The 22,489-nt window shown below is 29.9% G+C and overlaps 1 protein-coding gene across 3 annotated transcripts in view; it reads right to left on the bottom strand.

Moving 5' to 3' along the window:
• Positions 1 to 22,118, bottom strand: part of LOC143231752 (E3 ubiquitin-protein ligase Nedd-4-like) — a 57,788-nt gene extending 35,670 nt beyond the window's left edge. For 2 of the 3 annotated variants that reach the window (XM_076466393.1, XM_076466394.1), the window contains exons 1-10: positions 21,518 to 22,118; positions 18,251 to 18,330; positions 17,259 to 17,367; positions 13,393 to 13,431; positions 13,182 to 13,235; positions 10,950 to 11,015; positions 7,627 to 7,733; positions 2,568 to 2,664; positions 543 to 736; positions 14 to 146 (exon numbers count right to left, since the gene is read on the bottom strand). In XM_076466393.1, coding sequence (XP_076322508.1) covers positions 14 to 146; positions 543 to 736; positions 2,568 to 2,664; positions 7,627 to 7,733; positions 10,950 to 11,015; positions 13,182 to 13,235; positions 13,393 to 13,431; positions 17,259 to 17,367; positions 18,251 to 18,330; positions 21,518 to 21,583 — 945 coding nt within the window. In that variant the 5' untranslated portion in view covers positions 21,584 to 22,118. The remainder of the gene's footprint in view (positions 1 to 13; positions 147 to 542; positions 737 to 2,567; positions 2,665 to 7,626; positions 7,734 to 10,949; positions 11,016 to 13,181; positions 13,236 to 13,392; positions 13,432 to 17,258; positions 17,368 to 18,250; positions 18,331 to 21,517) is intronic. The other variant, XM_076466395.1, reaches the window with a different exon arrangement.
• Between the last annotated feature and the right edge of the window lie 371 nt (positions 22,119 to 22,489).

Below are 22,489 nucleotides of genomic sequence, written 5' to 3'. Positions count from 1 at the left end.
AAATGGTGCGTACCTGAGTTAACACTTCAGGACTTGTTCTCTGCTCAATTTCATCAGTACGATCAACACTAATATGAACTCTTCTTCTGAATGCTCGAGCAGAATCCAAACTACGCTGTTGAACCTGTTCTTCGATAGAGGTTGCTCTATGATTGGTAAAGAAAACCAATTTAACTTTGTCCAAATGATTAACATATTGATCTCATATTAAGAAAGAAAATAATGACGCAAAGTAAATTCTGTCTCGTTTATTTGAAACAAGTGTAAAATCAGTACTACATGCATGTACATATATTTAAACTCAATACAAATACAGCCCAAGGTGAATGATATGAACATAATCACCTTCTGTAGTCTTAACTTTTCATAAATATTGTTCCATGGTAAATCACATGAAAATCGTCACTTATTCTATAATTTCAACTTTACACACATGAATACAGTGAATCACATGAACATGTCCATTTATTCTCACACAAAGATAAAAAACATGCACCAGACCACTACTCTCCTGAATAAAACAAAATAATAGTATAGTTTACCCTGTAGGCCTCTCCCACTGAGTTGTCCGAGCAACGTGGTTCACATAGTACGTTCGACCATTGGCATCTTGACGTTCTTCCCAACCAGGGGGCAGGGAAGGTGGTGCCATCGCTGGTGATGGCATCATCACAGGTTGCACGGGTCCTTCTTCGTGGATACTTCTTGTTACAGAATCAATTATTTCCCAGCCAGCCTGGAATACAGAACAGAATTAAAAAATTACCAAACAACTGCTAAAGTACATTTGTGTAATTAGTAAGCAAATAGCAAAATGGTTTTTTTAATTTGAAGCATTGCACTGTTGTTGGTACAATAAATTTAAATTAAACAGGTGTTTCTATAATTTAAACTGCATACCATTTCAAAATGTAAGTGTATTAATCTATCTAAGACTTACTTTTGGATTCTTGAAACATATACTGATTCATGGATATGAAAAGATGTTACATTAGATGTATTACACTTCATGAAAAGATGTTACATTAGATGTATCACACTTAATGAAAAGAGGAATGAATCACAATTATCACTGACTAACATTCACTGACCTTAACCTGATGATCAGAAATAAATATTAAATGGACTGTGTCCAAAGTCCAGAAATAAAAATTCATTAGATTTTTTGAATCTCCATTCAGAAATAAAAATAAAATAGACTATACCCAAGTTTCAAAAACACTGGATTTTATTCAAGGTTTGAAAATGAAAATTCACTACAGTATACCCAAGGCTCAGAAATGAAAATTCACTACAGTATACCCAAGGTTTAGAAATGAAAATTCACTACAGTATACCCAATGCTCAGAAAGGAAAATTCACTACAGTATACCCAAGGCTCAGAAAGGAAAATTCACTACAGTATACCCAAGGCTCAGAAATGAAAATTCACTACAGTATACCCAAGGCTCAGAAATGAAAATTCACTACAGTATACCCAAGGCTCAGAAAGGAAAATTCACTACAGTATACCCAAGGCTCAGAAACGAAAATTCACTACAGTATACCCAAGGCTCAGAAATGAAAATTCACTACAGTATACCCAAGGCTCAGAAACGAAAATTCACTACAGTATACCCAAGGCTCAGAAAGAAAATTCATTACAGTATACCCAAGGCTCGAAAATTCACTACAGTATACCCAAGGCTCAGAAAGAAAATTCACTACAGTATACCCAAGGCTCAGAAAGGAAAATTCACTACAGTATACCCAAGGCTCAGAAATGAAAATTCACTACAGTATACCCAAGGCTCAGAAACGAAAATTCACTACAGTATACCCAAGGCTCAGAAATGAAAATTCACTACAGTATACCCAAGGCTCAGAAACGAAAATTCATTACAGTATACCCAAGGCTCAGAAATGAAAATTCACTACAGTATACCCAAGGCTCAGAAATGAAAATTCACTACAGTATACCCAAGGCTCAGAAACGAAAATTCACTACAGTATACCCAAGGTTTAGAAATGAAAATTCACTACAGTATACCCAAGGCTCAGAAAGGAAAATTCACTACAGTATACCCAAGGCTCAGAAAGGAAAATTCACTACAGTATACCCAAGGTTTAGAAATGAAAATTCACTACAGTATACCCAAGGCTCAGAAAGGAAAATTAACTACAGTATACCCAAGGCTCAGAAATGAAAATTCACTGGATTTTACCTAAAGCTCAATCAATAAAATTTGCTGGACTTCATCTGAAGCTTAACAATAAAACTTCTTTATACCATAAAGAATGTATCAACTCTTCCTATAAGATCAACCAAACAGACTAATTTGATGACCACAAATTTACCTTTATTATTTATATACACAGCTTTTAATATGTTTTGTGTGTTTTTGCAAAATTTCAATCTTTTTCTTCAAGAAGCATTTGTACACAAAAAAACAGAATTTTGATGAAGTACTTTCACCAAAACTTTATCTGTAAACATACAAAGGTGGCATTTAGTGTAAATTATCAACATCAAAAAATGTGTACCTCTGTTTACTCATGAAAGAATTGGAAATTGTAACTGTACTAACCTCAGTTTCATGATTGGAAGATATGTGATCTGTATTATCTTCAGAGGGCAAGAAAGCATGATAAACTTCTAGATGACCTTTAACCCTTGACCTAGGACTATTACAAAATTTTACATTAATTATAAGTATACTCTGTACTGAACTGAGCGTAACTCATTCATTTTCATAAATATACACAATAACACTTCTGTTCTCATTACAATCATTCTACAAAACTAGCACAACACAGAGAACATTTCGTAATGGTTTACACAATTATTTTATGTCTACAATATCTATACAATTACATAAATAAACAAGACTTCATCAACAAGAATAACAGATATGACAGCAAAATTACAACTAGAAATGAGGAAACAGTCTCCAAACTTTATTTGTGAAATAATAAATTGTATTAACCATCTTGCTACATGTTCAGCCAATTTTACTGAGTTCAAAAGCCAAAAGTAAACATCAAAGAATTCAAATTTAAAGTGTATCAAAATTTGACAAGCTTTCAGTAAAGTTTACAAATCTTTTGTGCACAAAAAATCTAATTTCCTAATTGAGTTTTTTAGTAAAAATCTGTTTACAAACATAAGGAGTCAGAGTACAAAGTGATTTTAATGTTAAGAATAATAATACTTCTGACTGGTCTTACAAAGTGATTTTAATGTTAAGAATAATAATACTTCTGACTGGTCAGAGTACAAAGTGATTTTAATGTTAAGAATAATAATACTTCTGACTGGTCAGAGTACAAAGTGATTTTAATGTTAAGAATAATAATACTTCTGACTGGTCAGAGTACAAAGTGATTTTAATGTTAAGAATAATAATACTTCTGACTGGTCAGAGTACAAAGTGATTTTAATGTTAAGAATAATAATACTTCTGACTGGTCTTACAAAGTGATTTTAATGTTAAGAATAATAATACTTCTGAATGGTCAGAGTACAAAGTGATTTTAATGTTAAGAATAATAATACTTCTATCTAAAAATTGTGAAATTTCATTGGCATAATGCTTCAAACATCCTAAAGAAACATCAAATGTTCATTTTAAGTAAAACTTTAAACATCATTATTATTATTTCCTTTACCATAATTCTACATATATTAACCTTATATTTACTGGTACCATTCCTTTACCATAATTCTACATATATTAACCTTATATTTACTGGTACCATTCCTTTACCATAATTCTACATATATTAACCATTTCTTGAACATTTCAAAAGATTTTACTCTAACATTCAAAATTTAATTGAGGAATCTTATGATCAGTGAAATTAGGAATAAAATGTATAGTTCAAAGTGTTATATTATTTACATTTTAAATCATTTATTTCAAAAGAAACCTCAAAGGGAAATTCTTAAACATAAGTTTTGTTATCAGGAGATACACAAGTTAACAAAATCTTAACTTTGCATTTCCATAACTTGAACACTGTACTATCACGTATAAACAGAATCAACATCAATTCTGTTTACCTTCTTAAAACATGTTGGGAGAAGGAAGGGACAAATGAGTTTCTTGGAACTTTCTAAACACTTTAAATTTGCTATTTCTCAGTCAATTATACTTAGTTGAGCTAGATGGTTATAACCAATACAAAGAGCACATTTTAAAATAACCTCCAAACAGTTATTTTAAAATTGGCATGAAGATGTCCACAGAGGTCAAACCATTCTCAGCACTATTACTGCTTTTGCCCTCACTGGTACTTCACTTTCTCACATTATTAGTTAAACAGTTACTTGAATTGTACTGAACTTAATTATGTTTTAAGATGCATATACAAAAGATTGAATAATTTTTTTTTAATAACCCAATGACTCCTTGATTCACTATGATTAGTGTAGTACATAAGCACCACCATTCTGCTGACACCTAAAGTTCCTCTGCCTATGATAATATTAGTTGAGGACAAATACTTGTGTGTTTCAAAATAAATAATAACAATGCTTAAAATCAGGAAATGAAAATAATACATTAAAGAAAAATAATGTGACAATGTGATGACATGCAATTAATAACATAACCATAAGATGTTTTAAGATTATTTGATGAAACATTAAAGGTACGTACATTCTTATTTTTAGTTCTAATCCTTTTGTTGTACCACAATACAAGTTGATGATAATAGCTACAGTTAGTAAATTTATAGAGAAAGTGAAATATGAAATTTACCTTAGGAACTTTTAATGTTCATTTAGGGGGTTTCTACTAGTTATGCAAATGAAACTCAGGCCCAGCATGGCCAGGTGGGTTAAGGCATTCGACTTGTAATCTGAGGGTTGCAGGCTCAAATCCCCGTCACACCAAACATGCTCGCCCTTTCAGCTGTGGGGGCATTATAATGTGATAGTCAATCCCACTATTCATTGGTAAAAGAGTAGCCCAAGAGTTGATGGTGGGTCGTGATGACTAGTTACCTTCCTTCTAGTCTTACACTGCAAAATTTGGTATGGCTATTGCAAATAGGCCTCGTGTAGCTTTGTGCAAAATTCAGAAAAACAAACAAATGAAATCTGAAAACTATAGATGAAAAAGTATTTTTATACTCGTGTTGTTTTATTGGTTACACAATATGCTACTTGAACATACTTCCATAACCTCATGGCTAAGCCAATTTGATTTACCTTGTAATCACCACAAAAATACAAAATCTAAATCATGCTTTCTTCTTTTGGGAATTTTTTATCCCAAATAGGCTTAAAGATTGTTACAGTTTACACCTGATTATACTTAATATTTATTGTTATTTTGCCTTTTTACCTGTGTATAACTAATAATCCTGCTACACAAATTGTAAATCACTCAACAAACATGCAGCTCAAAGTACTGTATTATGTCCCACAGAAGCTACCCATGACCATACACAAGTTTATGTAAGCATATAATGTACCAAAGAATACAGAATATTAACATGCATAAAGTAAACAATGTCCAATAAATACCATAATTTGACTTTATAACTATCCAATAAAAGCCTTTAAAAAATTTAGCTAAGAACTTGTTCATCTTAATACCATGTGAGAAAGTTCAAACTGAAGATGAAACAGATAACACCCTGTACAGAAGACAACAAAATATACCAGTTGATATATTAAAACCTTGGCTTTCTATTGGTTATAAATAGCATAGTATAAAACATTAGACAAAACTTTTACCAATTTGCAAAATAGATGTAACAAGTGGGCATGACAAGTGGGTCTTATTTTATAGGTTATAGCTCTCTAAACAAATAATATTGGAGAATGTAAGGATTATGCTTTGGTTTAGTAATAGCTATACTACAATGACTAATTTAAGCTACATTCTATATTTCTCAGAAGAGTGATAAATAAATTAGAAAAGAAGGAACACAAAGGGAACAGAAGTCTATTTTCCCACTAGAGTTGACTGAGGATTTATGTAAATATTTACTTACACAATTAAGAATTTAAAACTAATATATTAAAATTTGATTCATTAACTGTATTTTGATACAAAGTTTGTGTTAATGTAAATAGATTAATTAAAGTTAGAAGATAACTCTCACAGATTGTGACGTGCACACTTTGACGTACTTGTAGCAAAATAGTAAACATGAATTACTACAAACATGCAGATAAGAGTGAGTTTTTAACAGAACAATATGACAACTGTAGAAGCAGTATTAGACACACATGGACATATTACAAAACCAGAGTACGTGGTAATATCACTACAATTACACTGAAAGGACAAAACAGACAGCATTATTTACAGGATCAAAACATGTAATACTGTTTTTTTTTTCATAATGCATACCAGAAAACAAATAAGTTTAAAACTTAGATAATACAAGACATAAGTGCAGGAAAATAATTATTTTTAATATTATGTTTATAACGTTGTTTAAGTGAATTACTTCAAACTCCTTAGATATGCTTAAAATAAATTACAAATCATAAGAACAGGTTTACAGAAAACAACAGCATGAGGTATTATACAGTGCTTATGAGTTATCATGTGTACTCCACAACAATGCTGAGAAATATGGTAAGTTAGCAGAACACTTTAAATAAACTAATTATAATGGTATGTGAAATTAAATTAATAGTCTGGTGAACAAAAAGAGAAACATGTTTCTGATATAATGACATTTTATAAAGATCCAATATAAATGTTTTATGCTAATGCATGTGATTTACAAAAGAGTTATGACAATGTTTCTTACATAACTACTTTTGATCTTGGTTGATGAAGAAAATAATTCATTTTTTACTTTTGTTTTTAATTACAAACTAATAAAATCTAATTTGCACATTCTATGAAAGCAAAAAGATACAACCATGTAATGACATCAATAAAATAAATATTAATTATATTTATGAAGTCAAAAGATATATTCACATGTAGAGAAGATACTAAAGATACCATGGTTGCAAAATCAAAAGATATATTCACATGTAGAGAAGATACTAAAGATACCATGGTTGCAAAATCAAAAAGATATATTCACATGTAGAGAAGAAACTAAAGATACAACCACGGTTGCAAAATCAAAAGATATATTCACATCTAGAGAAGAAACGAAAGATACAACCACGGTTGCAAAATCAAAAGATATATTCACATGTAGAGAAGAAACTAAAGATACAACCATGTTTGCAAAATCAAAAGATATATTCACATCTAGAGAAGAAACTAAAGAAACAACCACGTTTGCAAAATCAAAAGATATATTCACATCTAGAAAAGAAACTAAAGATACAACCACATTTGCAAAATCAAAAGATATATTCACATCTAGAGAAGAAACAAAGATATGACCATGGTTGCAAAGTCAAAAGATATATTCACATGTAGAGAAGAAACTAAAAATACAACCACGTTTGCAAAATCAAAAGATATATTCACGTCTAGAGAAGAAACAAAGATATGACCATGGTTGCAAAGTCAAAAGATATAATCACATCTAGAGAAGAAACTTAAGATATGACCATGGTTGCAAAGTCAATAGATAACACTTAGAGAAGAAACTAAAGATATGATCGTGTTTGTGAAGTTGAGCAGTATGATCACACCTAGAATGTAATATACACACCTGCGAGGCCTGAGGATGTAGTGCTTAACAGGAATGTGACGTCCAAGTTTCTCTGATGGAAAGCTCAGTATAGGTAGCTCAATCATACCTAAAAAATCATCTCTTGTCTGGAGAAGATAAAGATGTCCTTTTGTCAGCATCAGATACATACAATACAATATCTACCAGGTTAACCTGCATCATCAAGCAAGAGAACTACAGTAACCTAGGATATGACATTAAAAACTAGTTTAACCTAAATAGATCTCAAACAGTAATTAGGTTTGGTGACCCTTGGATTGACAAAACTTCCAGCAATTTTTCACCTGATGTAATTTATAGTTTCAAGTATTATCTCACTGATTTCCAGTTAGTTTTAAAATCAAAATTTCTCATTTCTAGAAAATTAATGCTCACAATTTAACCATTTTCAACAACGTTTTTTCTGTATCTTGTTAAGGTCAACCAATAAAATACCAATGTTTCTGTATGCTGTTTGTGTTATCTAAATTACAAGATTAGTCATTGTACCTCACAAGGCATTGTAATCATAATGTTATACCCTATATGTCTGGTAACATAGGTTAAGTTTTACTTGATACGAGTTCTTCCTCAAACCATTTATTTTAAAAATGTCCTAAAGCTCCTTTGTGTTTAACACTTCGATAAATTTCTGACGTAACAAACAAATAACATTTGTCTTTAGAAACAGAGCACTCTATGGAACCGTATACAAAATAAAAATAATAATTTAATTTAAAACAATAGTTACATCAAATCCACAGAAGTGTGTGGTGAAACATTAGATGCATGACCTTAAATTAAATATATAAATGTTTGTGAACTTTCTGAAGATGAACTTGCAGCTGGAAACTTGAAAACCAAGATAAACACTGCAAAAACTTCTTGTCTGTTAACAACTAGCCCAGATGATAGATATTTGTATTTCAACCACACAACAAGCTAGCTTTACAATATCATCTGTAAGTCTTTATAATTATACTTTACAACATTAATATTAAACAATGCTATTTTTTAAATATCTTAAGAAACTATGACAAATTACAAAACAAATTTAAAGGCACTCTAAAAGCGTCCCCTACTTTAAAAAAACTAAATTATATGTTATTAAAAAGGAACTAATACCAACGGGCAATAAAAATTTATCTTATTTCTCGAGTTCACAAAATGGAAAAATATATAAACAAACACATTGATTCACCTGTAGATAAGAACACTGATATGTCAGAACTTTTACTGTTCACAAAATGGAAAGATATATAAACAAACACATTGATTCACCTGTAGATAAGAACACTGATATGTCAGAACTTTTACTGTTCACAAAATGGAAAGATATATAAACAAACACATTGATTCACCTGTGAATAAAAACACTGATATGTCACAACTTTTACTGTTCACAAAATGGAAAAATATATAAACAAACACATTGATTCACCTGTAGATAAGAACACTGATATGTCAGAACTTTTACTGTTCACAAAATGGAAAGATATATAAACAAACACATTGATTCACCTGTAGATAAGAACACTGATATGTCAGATCTTTTACTGTTCACAAAATGGAAAGATATATAAACAAACACATTGATTCACCTGTAGATAAGAACACTGATATGTCAGAACTTTTACTGTTCACAAAATGGAAAGATATATAAACAAACACATTGATTCACCTGTAGATAAGAACACTGATATGTCAGAACTTTTACTGTTCACAAAATGGAAAGATATATAAACAAACACATTGATTCACCTGTAGATAAGAACACTGATATGTCAGAACTTTTACTGTTCACAAAATGGAAAGATATATAAACAAACACATTGATTCACCTGTAGATAAGAACACTGATATGTCAGAACTTTTACTGTTCACAAAATAGAAAGATATATAAACAAACACATTGATTCACCTGTAGATAAGAACACTGATATGTCAGAACTTTTACTGTTCACAAAATGGAAAGATATATAAACAAACACATTGATTCACCTGTAGATAAGAACACTGAAATGTCAGAACTTTTACTGTTCACAAAATGGATAGATATATAAACAAACACATTGATTCACCTGTAGATAAGAACACTGATATGTCAGAACTTTTACTGTTCACAAAATAGAAAGATATATAAACAAACACATTGATTCACCTGTAGATAAGAACACTGATATGTCACAACTTTTACTGTTCACAAAATGGAAAGATATATAAACAAACACATTGATTCACCTGTAGATAAGAACACTGATATGTCAGAACTTTTACTGTTCACAAAATGGAAAGATATATAAACAAACACATTGATTCACCTGTAGATAAGAACACTGAAATGTCAGAACTTTTACTGTTCACAAAATGGATAGATATATAAACAAACACATTGATTCACCTGTAGATAAGAACACTGATATGTCAGAACTTTTACTGTTCACAAAATAGAAAGATATATAAACAAACACATTGATTCACCTGTAGATAAGAACACTGATATGTCACAACTTTTACTGTTCACAAAATGGAAAGATATATAAACAAACACATTGATTCACCTGTAGATACTAACACTGATATGTCAGAACTTTTACTCCCTGTTTGTTATTTATTTTTTTCTACTGGAACTAATCTTCCAATGAAGAGAACAAAGATTTGAAAGGACATATTAAAAACTGTAAAAGTATTTACAAAGAACATTTGGATACTGTTTGTATAAAGAAAGGTCTCACAACAGTGGTGTGAGACAGATTATTGCATGGTTGTTAGTTATCGTGAATTTTCTGTCACTCGATATTATAGCAAGATGTCAAAAGCAAAAATGAAAATGCATTCATTATACATCTGACATTCACTGGGCACATTTCTACTTGTTAGCCACAGAAGCCTACACATTTATGATAAAGGAGTGGGTTCTTAAAGCAAATAGTTTACAAACATTTTAAGTGCCAAGGTGAGAACAAAGCTTTATAAACAGCCAAAAGAAAATGCATTTAGGAAACCATTATGCTTGTGAAAAGGCAGAAAAGAAACAAACGTTTTCTTATTAGTTGGATGTCATAAAAATATCAATGGTTTTACAGTAAACACCACAAGGATATCATTCTGAAGAAGAAACGTTTCCAGTGATGTTAAGTATCAAGCATGTGTTATTTCCACCAGATATGCAACGCAATTTTATCTCATTTTTAATAACATTATAGTCACATATTTACTTAACTAAATGTTATACAAGTGTTATTGTCTTCATGTATCATCAACACATCCTAAAATACTACAAGAAAACAGTATGACATGATTACATCCTAGTAATACCTAACCTTTCCTGATGTCTCCCCATGAGATGTATGTCCAGTTTCTGCTCGTCTGTTTCCACCATGAGACAACTTTGGCCCCACACATGCAACAAATACTGTTTTTATACTATTGTACTTTAAGTACTTCAACTGTTAGAACAACGTCTATTACATTTCTTAATCCAAAATTACAATATTATAATCTAATCTCAGTTCATTTTAACACCTGAATCCGAGTTTTACTGTTTGTACAGAACATACTCTGACAAGTTAAAGCAAAGAAATTATTCAAGTCATGTTACAAATAACAAAAGTATAAAACAAAATTTTTACATTTTTGCACTATTACTACTTAAAAACCTCCACTTTTATATAAAATTATAAACACATTATGTGTAAATAATAATATACTTGAAAAACAACACAATGCAGTGGAGCCCCTCTAAGCGGCCACCCCTTGAAAGCGGTCATTCAATCACAGTCCCTTTTTGTTTACATAATCCCTAATTATGTACAGTGGAACCCCTCTAATCAGGCCAGTTTATCTCAGTCCCAAAGGTGGCTGCTTTAGAAGGGTTCCACTGTAGTATGAATCCAATACATTTTTTTACTTACCATCAGTTATTTTAACACTAAAGCTTGATTTATAAAAGAGTAGGAACAAAAGTGAATTAATTAATCAATGAATTACTTTATTTCAAAGTTTTCCTGATGTCAAAAGTATAATTTTAAATTGTCTGAATTCTTATATAATACACGATAAAAGCAAATAAAATATATTGAAATAAAACAAGTTTACATTTAATGAAATACATGATGAAAATGTATGTATTATTTTAAAATAAAAACCATCTTTTCCACTATTAATTTTACATACAAACATCTTTATTATTTCACATTTGTTTAAAAAGCTCATATGCTAAATAAAACTGAAAACAACGTCAGAAAATCCGTATCTGTCAACTGAATTTACTCCATAAACCAATCAATTATGTTTATTAATGACATGTGATCAATATCTGTGTAATAGTCTCTTTTCATACTTTAAACTTCTGTATCAAATAAAATAAAATTTTTTATAAGGATAACATAATAAATATCTTCATTTGGTAATTTTATCTTTAAATGTCCTAACATACAATCACATTTATTAACAATATCCTTATTAGCAGTAATATCAAAAATAATATACGACAGCTGTACTTTGTTAGACAAACTTTAAATAATATACGACAGCTGTACTTTGTCAAACTTTAAATATATGGCAGCTGTACTTTGTCAGACAAACTTTAAATAATATATGGCAGCTGTACTTTGTCAGACAAACTTTAAATAATATATGGCAGCTGTACTTTGTCAGACAAACTTTAAATAATATACGGCAGCTATACTTTGTTAGACAAACTTTAAATAATATATGGCAGCTGTACTTTGTCAGACAAACTTTAAATAATATATGGCAGCTGTACTTTGTCAGACAAACTTTAAATAATATACGACAGCTATACTTTGTTAGACAAACTTTAAATAATATATGACAGCTGCACTTTGTTAGACAAACTTTAAATAATATACTCTAATGTAGCAAGATCACAAGCAGACAAAAATATAGTTCTATTGTCCATAAGATAATCAAAACCTAACATTAAGAATAATGAATTTCCCACTATCAGCTTTTTCTTGTCATAGTAATGATTTTATGTTGTTTTTTTATGACTATTATGATCACCTTTTGAAATACTTTGTTTTAAAATTTGTAAATTTATAAAAAGATTATTTCACCACCCATTCAAGTCATCTCCAGATGTTCAATTCTTTGTTTATTTTCTGTTTAGTTATTAGAACAAACTATTTGCAAACACACAATTGGACATGCCATTATCAGAGAAGAGATACATCCAATCAAAACACTGTACATGAAAAACTTGCAAACTGTTAGGTTACCTGAAATAGTTCTGTGTTTTAAAACCACCTAAAACAAAGAATTCTTCTAATTTAGCTTCATATGACATCCAATCAGTGCAAAACAAAAAATAGTTAACCCAAGTGCTTTCCAAACATGAAACTTTCAAATTATCAGAGAAGAGTTCAACCCTGAAAATGCCCGAGGTATTAGGCAATTTGTGTTACAACCTATGTGCCTTTTTATTTCTGCCATGAATCCTATCAGTGTAATTTTCAAGTTGTACTTTCAATGTCATGGATTGTCATTTGAATAGCATGAAAAATATTATTTGCTACCTTTTGTACCCTTACCAGTCTGTTTTCATCAAAAACTTGTAACACCAACTTGTGATGACTCGGTTTCACCTGCAAAACAGTTATAACAAAAGTAAAAATGTGATTTAAAAAACAAAAATCAGTCAGCAGCTTTTGTTGACTAGGTTTAACTTGTAAGACAGATAAACTGACATGAAACTGTTCTACACTAACTCTTAACAAGTATGCATGACAAACTTTCACTTACTCTAAATATGAATTCTTCATCCCATTTTGGGTTTAAAGTCTGTAAGGAAAGAAAAAAAACACTTCACTAACCAGAACAACCAATAAACGTTTTTAAATTATAACACATTAATGTATTGCTTTTCCTTTAGTATACATAAGATATTTACAACTAGTACAAAGAGAAGTTGTTTCTCCATGAAAACATGCATGGTATCACACCAAGATCATAACAGATTCTGTAAAATTTACTAATTACTCTGTACCATACAAAATCAAACAACTAGATTTTTGGGTACGAACATCAAATACAACAATTGGTTGCGTAGCAAACACAAAACTGGTTTTCTGGGTACGAACATCAAATACAATAATTAGTTGCATAGCAAACACAAAACTGGTTTTCTGGGTACGAACATCAAATACAATAATTAGTTCTATAGCAAACACAAAACTGGTTTTCTGGGTACGAACATCAAATACAATAATTAGTTCTATAGCAAACACAAAACTGGTTTTCTGGGTACAAACATCAAATACAATAATTAGTTCTATAGCAAACACAAAACTGGTTTCCTAAATACAAACACAATATACAATAATTAGTTCTATAACAAATCCAAAACTGGTTTCCTAAATACAAACACAATATACAATAATTAGTTCTATAACAAATCCAAAACTGGTTTCCTAAATACAAACACAATATACAATAATTAGTTCTATAACAAATCCAAAACTGGTTTCCTAAATACAAACACAATATACAATAATTAGTTCTATAACAAATCCAAAACTGGTTTCCTAAATACAAACACAATATACAATAATTAGTTCTATAACAAATCCAAAACTGGTTTCCTAAATACAAACACAATATACAATAATTAGTTCTATAACAAATCCAAAACTGGTTTCCTAAATACAAACACAATATACAATAATCAGTTCTATAACAAATCCAAAACTGGTTTCCTAAATACAAACACAATATACAATAATTAGTTCTATAACAAATCCAAAACTGGTTTCCTAAATACAAACACAATATACAATAATTAGTTCTATAACAAATCCAAAACTGGTTTCCTAAATACAAACACAATATACAATAATTAGTTCTATAACAAATTCAAAACTGGTTTCCTAAATACAAACACAATATACAATAATTAGTTCTATAACAAATCCAAAACTGGTTTCCTAAATACAAACACAATATACAATAATTAGTTCTATAACAAATCCAAAACTGGTTTCCTAAATACAAACACAATATACAATAATTAGTTCTATAACAAATCCAAAACTGGTTTCCTAAATACAAACACAATATACAATAATTAGTTCTATAACAAATCCAAAACTGGTTTCCTAAATACAAACACAATATACAATAATTAGTTCTATAACAAATCCAAAACTGGTTTCCTAAATACAAACACAATATACAATAATTAGTTCTATAACAAATCCAAAACTGGTTTCCTAAATATAAACACAATATACAATAATTAGTTCTATAACAAATCCAAAACTGGTTTCCTAAATACAAACACAATATACAATAATTAGTTCTATAACAAATCCAAAACTGGTTTCCTAAATACAAACACAATATACAATAATTAGTTCTATAACAAATCCAAAACTGGTTTCCTAAATACAAACACATTATACAATAATTAGTTCTATAACAAATCCAAAACTGGTTTCCTAAATACAAACACAATATACAATAATTAGTTCTATAACAAATCCAAAACTGGTTTCCTAAATATAAACACAATATACAATAATTAGTTCTATAACAAATCCAAAACTGGTTTCCTAAATACAAACACAATATACAATAATTAGTTCTATAACAAATCCAAAACTGGTTTCCTAAATACAAACACAATATACAATAATTAGTTCTATAACAAATCCAAAACTGGTTTCCTAAATACAAACATAATATACAATAATTAGTTCTATAACAAATCCAAAACTGGTTTCCTAAATACAAACACATTATACAATAATTAGTTCTATAACAAATCCAAAACTGGTTTCCTAAATACAAACACAATATACAATAATTAGTTCTATAACAAATCCAAAACTGGTTTCCTAAATACAAACACAATATACAATAATTAGTTCTATAACAAATCCAAAACTGGTTTCCTAAATACAAACACAATATACAATAATTAGTTCTATAACAAATCCAAAACTGGTTTCCTAAATACAAACACAATAAACAATAATTAGTTCTATAACAAATCCAAAACTGGTTTCCTAAATACAAACACAATATACAATAATTAGTTCTATAACAAATCCAAAACTGGTTTCCTAAATACAAACACAATATACAATAATTAGTTCTATAACAAATCCAAAACTGGTTTCCTAAATACAAACACAATATACAATAATTAGTTCTATAACAAATCCAAAACTGGTTTCCTAAATACAAACACAATATACAATAATTAGTTCTATAACAAATCCAAAACTGGTTTCCTAAATATAAACACAATATACAATAATTAGTTCTATAACAAATCCAAAACTGGTTTCCTAAATACAAACACAATATACAATAATTAGTTCTATAACAAATCCAAAACTGGTTTCCTAAATACAAACACAATATACAATAATTAGTTCTATAACAAATCCAAAACTGGTTTCCTAAATACAAACACAATATACAATAATTAGTTCTATAACAAATCCAAAACTGGTTTCCTAAATACAAACACAATATACAATAATTAGTTCTATAACAAATCCAAAACTGGTTTCCTAAATACAAACACAATATACAATAATTAGTTCTATAACAAATCCAAAACTGGTTTCCTAAATACAAACACAATATACAATAATTCATCCAGATGAGCTTCATTTTAATTACTTCTTCCCAACAATAAAGAATACTTTGATGGTATTGTAAGAACTGGTAAAGGACATGAAAACTACCATAAATGTTTTGCTGGTCATGGCTAGTAATAAATAACATCAACTTGGATAAAACTGAACAAGTATCATCACATAATACAAACGGTTACAGGTTATATTTTTAAAACTATGTCATAACAATAGAATCCAATGGTTCTTTACCCTTCAAAAATATAGTTAATGTTTCCAGAGTGAAATCAGTAATATGTAAAATTGCAATGAAAAAAAAACACAATAAACTTTATTGTCAAAATGGAGAAACTTTTGTAGATGTTTCAGGCACAGATTTAAAAATCTCATCTTAAACTTTTCAGAGTGAGCCTGTCTAAATTACTGTGAGGTGCAATCAAACCTTTAATCATGAACTCATGTTAGGCCTAATAAACTTATTTTCTGGAAATGAATTTAACTTGTTTGAATGAGCATCACAACACATTTAACCTTTTATTTAATCTTCTAGAGCTGATAAATGTCACCTGTTAATCTCTAGAAAATGCAGACTATGGTAAAATGGCAAACTTGTAGTGTTTCACTTTCCAGGGAAGGCATCTATATGGATTTACAGTCCTAGTTTGTTTATTTGGTATTTGGTTCTACACAATATCACATTAAACCTAATATATTTGTGTGTGTGTGTGTGTTACAAGTGAGCTGAAATGATGTCCTCTGGTGGTGATAAAAAAAGTTAGTGATAAGGTACAGTTAAACTACCACAAATACAACATAAGTCAAAAAACACTAGATAAATGAAATGTAATGCCTTACGACATCCAATATCCTATTACTTTTATTTTAACAATCAAGACATCATAAACTGTAGACAACTTTTTTCTTTAAACTTTTATTTACAATAAACCTTGATAGGCAGAATATTATATAAAGCACATGGTTACCTTCCTGCAAGTAACTATGTCATCTGAAAAACATGTATACCTTTTTCTTTGTTTTGGTGTAAACTGAATCAATAACATCTTCCGCCTCTCTGTTATTGTTTTCGGGCTCGGCCTCGTTTCTCACCAAATCAATACGAACATAAGGATCACTGAAATAGTTCAAAACAGCATTAAATCATTTAATCGGGACCACACGTAATCCTGTTACTTACTGATGCAGTAATACGTTATGAAATAATTTACTACTGACCATTAGTAGTATTACTTTTCTGTATAAAAGTCACATTTGCTAGGTGTGGAAACAGTCTAAACGTGCTATGTAAGTATCTTATATGATGCCTATTAAAATAACAGGTGTTTACAGAGTTGTTGTCACTGAAATTCTATTAATCAAGAGTTTACAACCACCAGATAAAGTAACTCAGGATTTCACACATAGCAACTGTAATTTGTGTTTAGAAAAGTAATTTATGTTTGGAAAGTTCAAACCTCTTTATATTACGTTTATATGAATTTATATCTTTCTCAGGAGTCAACATTTCAGGCCATCAGAAAACATTTATTAATAATAATAAAATACACAAAGGTTCAATGTTAATACTTGAAAATCATAACATAAGCCTCCCTTAACATCTAAATATTTGGCTTTTAATACCTTCAAATGAAAAAACTATCATACAAAAATTAAAATCTAAAAAAAAAAAAAATTGTTATAAAGTTTGACATGTACTTAAAATATCTGAAAAACAAATTCTTATTTATATTTCGACTAGATCTCTTATAAATTACGTATTTTTATGGTTGCATTTTGTTGCTATTAATAGACAAATCTAAACAGCTGAATAAACTCAGCTTGAACTAAAGAAAATAATTATTTAATTTTAATTTCATTCACCAGGAAATTCTAATAAAAGTTTCTAGCTTTAAAAAATGTTTGCTAAAAGTGCCACCACCAAGAATGTAAAACTAAAGGATTTCAAAGTGATTGATCTCCAATAACCTAATTTCTTTATCCTCTTGTCTCACTCTCACCTTGCTCCAAATATGTCCTTTTTGGCTAAATCGTGACCAGCGATGACTTGAATACGAAGCAATCTGGATGGTTCATTCTCCTAGAACCACAAACATTATTAAACATTAGAAAGAAATGAGAACAAAAAGACATTGGAATCTTAAAGCATGGTAAAGTGAGTCATTCTATAGGAACAAGTTGATTAATAATTTGAAACAAACTGAAAACTGTGTAAAGACAGGGAGTTTTTAAAAATTCAGAATAATTGTAACCTTATCAATTTGATTTTTTATAACATATGGAAGTGAAACTTTAGAAAAACAAAATTGAAGAAAAACAAATGAACTGTATGTTTTATAAATACAACATTCATTCACGACCACGGTTTCGCCAGTAAAGGTATCACCAGACAGGTTTTTGTGATACTCAACTAATATCTAACTACATCTCTAAGAAAAATCTACTACTATATGTGTGATCATACACATTTTACCAAGCATGTTCTGTTAATGACATCTGATACACATAAACACAAAAATGTTGTGAAATTGGCATATTTCTCAGGGTTTGTACTGAATTATTATGGTAATTGCATGACAACATTAGCCAAACCTTTAAATTAATGTTTTTTGTTAAGAAATATAAGTTGACCTTTGAATTTACAAGTTTTGAAGCTTTAGTTTGGCCTGTTTTGAAAAAATAATGCAAACAAATGTTAGTATGTGTGTTTGAAAGTTCTACTGGGAGGCCTGAACATAAAAACAAATGTTAGTATACGTGTTTGAAGGTTCCATTGGGAGGCGTGAACATAAAAACAAATGTTAGTATGTGTGTTTGAAGGTTCCAGTGGGAGGCCTGAACATAAAAACAAATGTTAGTATGTGTGTTTGAAGGTTCCAGTGGGAGGCCTGAACATAAAAACAAATGTTAGTATGTGTGTATGAAGGTTCCATTGGGAGGCCTGAACATAAAAACAAATGATTAGTATGTGTGTTTGAAGGTTCCAGTGGGAGGCCTGAACATAAAAACAAATGATTAGGCCTAAATGGGTTACAATTCTAAAAATAAACTGCCAAGTAGCCTATTTAGTAATTAGAGCTGGACATATGGATGTCCACATATGGGTGAGGAGAGAGGATACTTGTCCCCACCTGGAAAATGAGAAACATAATTCTTTAGTCATTTCATATGTATATGAATTTGTTATTCATATACATGAACTTTGACACCCCCCCTAAAACATTTTTGTCAACCCCCACCACTGGACAATTTAATCCAGTAATCAATATAATCAATTACCTACAAGCAGAGATTACATTGATTATTGTCACATAAATATATCCATTAATCGATAATGTTTCTTATTATTCTGATGACCAAACAGTCAGTACACTGTTATATGAATTTTCCCAAACATTATCAACTCAAAATTATGGTTTTCAATTATTACCGTTTCCCATTATTCTAACTGTCTAAGTAATTGAAATGTTACCACCAACCTGCTCATGCTGTCTTTGATACGGCAAAGTTACTAAGGTTACATACGACTGTCACTAATTTTGAACTGTTGATTTGAGACTAGACAAGGATTTTATTGCTTCCAAGAACCATGAAATAACCAATTAATCAATCACATGTATATTTATGGAACTAATAATTAACAGTTACATCACCCATTAACCAGCTCTGATGATGATCATAAATATTTAACAGTTTTTACCAAATTTCTAAGCAGGAATAAACAAAAAATGAGGGGAAAAAATTTAAATCCAATCATTAGAGAATATATACAAAAAAGGAAATCTTACAACAATTTATTTCAGTTAAATTATCTCAAGCAGATTACCGTCTGTAGAATGTAGGTTAACAATTTTGTCTTATTTTAACCACAAATTATTCCTCAATTATAAAATAATTATATCTTTATGTATTCACATAAAAATCAGAGTTTGCAACACTTGCAACTGAAAGTTTATTATGTGACCACAGTTAGAATTTAACAAACATTCCTTCAAAAACACTGAACTGAATAAATAATAATCTCACGGGCATAACTAATGGACAACCTAATTAACTTTTTCTTTTTGCCACAGTCTATTTCAAGTAAACAGGTTGGATGTAATTAAATGACATAAAATATAAGGTTCGTTACTTTCACAATTTTACTACGAAGAAACAAACATTAATCTAGAACTATGTTTCATAACAGAAAACCTACTGAATGTAATTTTTCTTGTTTTCTTAAAGCAGGTTATTAGACTAAGTTTTTCTTGTTATTTCTCAAAGTTTTATAGTTGCAAGAGATAAATATTTCTGGAGCTAAACCCCGTGTAGTCTTAACTGAAATGTTATCTAGGTTAGTCAAATCTCTGAAAATGTGAAGTTTAATTATTCTATAAAACATTTTCTCCTAGATGTCACTGTAATGTTTTGCTACAGAAGATTTCCTTATACAAAGTGAACGTAAGATGTTATTATTACTGTGATGTTAAGTTATTAACCATGCAGCCCTTTAAACAGTCACGTGAGAGTTTCATACAGACATTTAGTTCACAGCTTCACAAATCAAATTACGACTAAGTTATGGAAAACAAAACAGGGCTGAGGTATTCCTTTTTATATTTCATCATGATGGCACAAAAGTATAGTCTATATTCTTCAAATACTGTTTTATTTAGCATATTGAACATATGTCTCACAGGTACCGTACTGTTGAACATATTAGTTACAGGTACCGTACTCTTGAGCATATTAGTTACAGGTACCGTACTCTTGAGCATATTAGTTACAGGTACCGTACTGTTGAGCATATTAGTTACAGGTACCGTACTGTTGAGCATATTAGTTACAGGTACCGTACTCTTGAGCATATTAGTTACAGGTACTGTACTGTTGAACATATCAGACACTTAAAAAATACAAATATAATATTTGCATACAGATATTTAATAAAACCTAGTTAAAACAATAACTAAAAGTACACAATAATTTGAAATTGTTGAACTTGAAGGAAAAAAAATCTCCAAGCCCATTAAAACACGTAGATTGTTTGTTAGGCCTAGTGTCTTCAACAATCTTAAATTACTGTGTATTTTCAAATATTGCTTTAACTGAATTTTTAATAAACAATCCACATTAAATAGGTATAATCTAATCATATATATAATAGGACCAGTGCTAGTAATACTAACTTTTTAACTACTGTGCTACTACTACTATGACTAATAATAATATGAATCATCTGAATTTTGAAAGTTCGTAATACAAACATTAAGTTTAAACCTCACCTGACTGTTTACATTACTCTCATTTGACGATGAGTCATTCCACCCATATATTCGTGATGTCGCCATCTTCTTTTAGTTTTTTTAAAGCTCAACCTTACTGCTTCAGCCGTAATTCACATTAAACCTCACTATTACATAAACACGACTTAAGATTTTGTCGTCATTTCGAAAGTAAATTTCAAGCTTACTGTGCTGTGCACTTTCTCTCGTCTGCGTAAACGTCGCTTAAAGTTAAATCAGTGAGTTTATCACTCGAACTTTCAACTTAATGAAGTTAAAGGTACTGGAAGGACTTAGCGTAAAACTGCTTTAAGAATTTCTTTACAACTAACAACAGCGTTTCCTATTTATAAAATTATTTAAATTTCGTATTTACGACATAAAACTTGCATAAAAATAAAAGTTCATAGATTTTAAATACATGTTGATCGAATATACACAGAAGCTGAAGGCGCTGTTCCTCGTCCTTGTTTCTTAATAGTAGTGAAATACTGGCAGACATTTCTTCATTTTTTCCCTATTCCACATTCTTACATCACTTCTTGAAACAACCCATATTAAACTGTCAATAACGGTGTTTTTCCATCACTCGCCTTCAAGTACTCTCTACATCATTCGTGCATTGCTTTCTCATTAAAAAAAATAAATAAATTTTACTTTAAATATTCTGTCACTTTTATGTACGTATAATATGTTCAAACATGTGAAACACTTTTATTATACATTGTAGAAATAAGTTTGTAACCGTTTATTAAAATGCCTTTTCATTATAAATCTGTAATTTTCTTATTTATGTCATGAATTTATCATGTCTTCTGGTGTCAATGTAGCCATGATCAGCGATGACGAGTGAAACCCACTTGTGGAGAAATATATATGTAAAAACGGTTGGTTTGGGTTGAGGAAATTGTTTATGTAGAGGAACGAACAACGTTTCGACCTTCCTCGGTCATCGTCAGGTTCACAAAGGTT

This window comes from Tachypleus tridentatus, chromosome 11 (genome assembly GCF_004210375.1).
Source record: "Tachypleus tridentatus isolate NWPU-2018 chromosome 11, ASM421037v1, whole genome shotgun sequence".
Lineage (NCBI taxonomy): Eukaryota > Metazoa > Arthropoda > Merostomata > Xiphosura > Limulidae > Tachypleus > Tachypleus tridentatus.
Note: the sequence above shows the minus strand (reverse complement) of the source record. Positions and strands in the feature narration are given on the sequence as shown.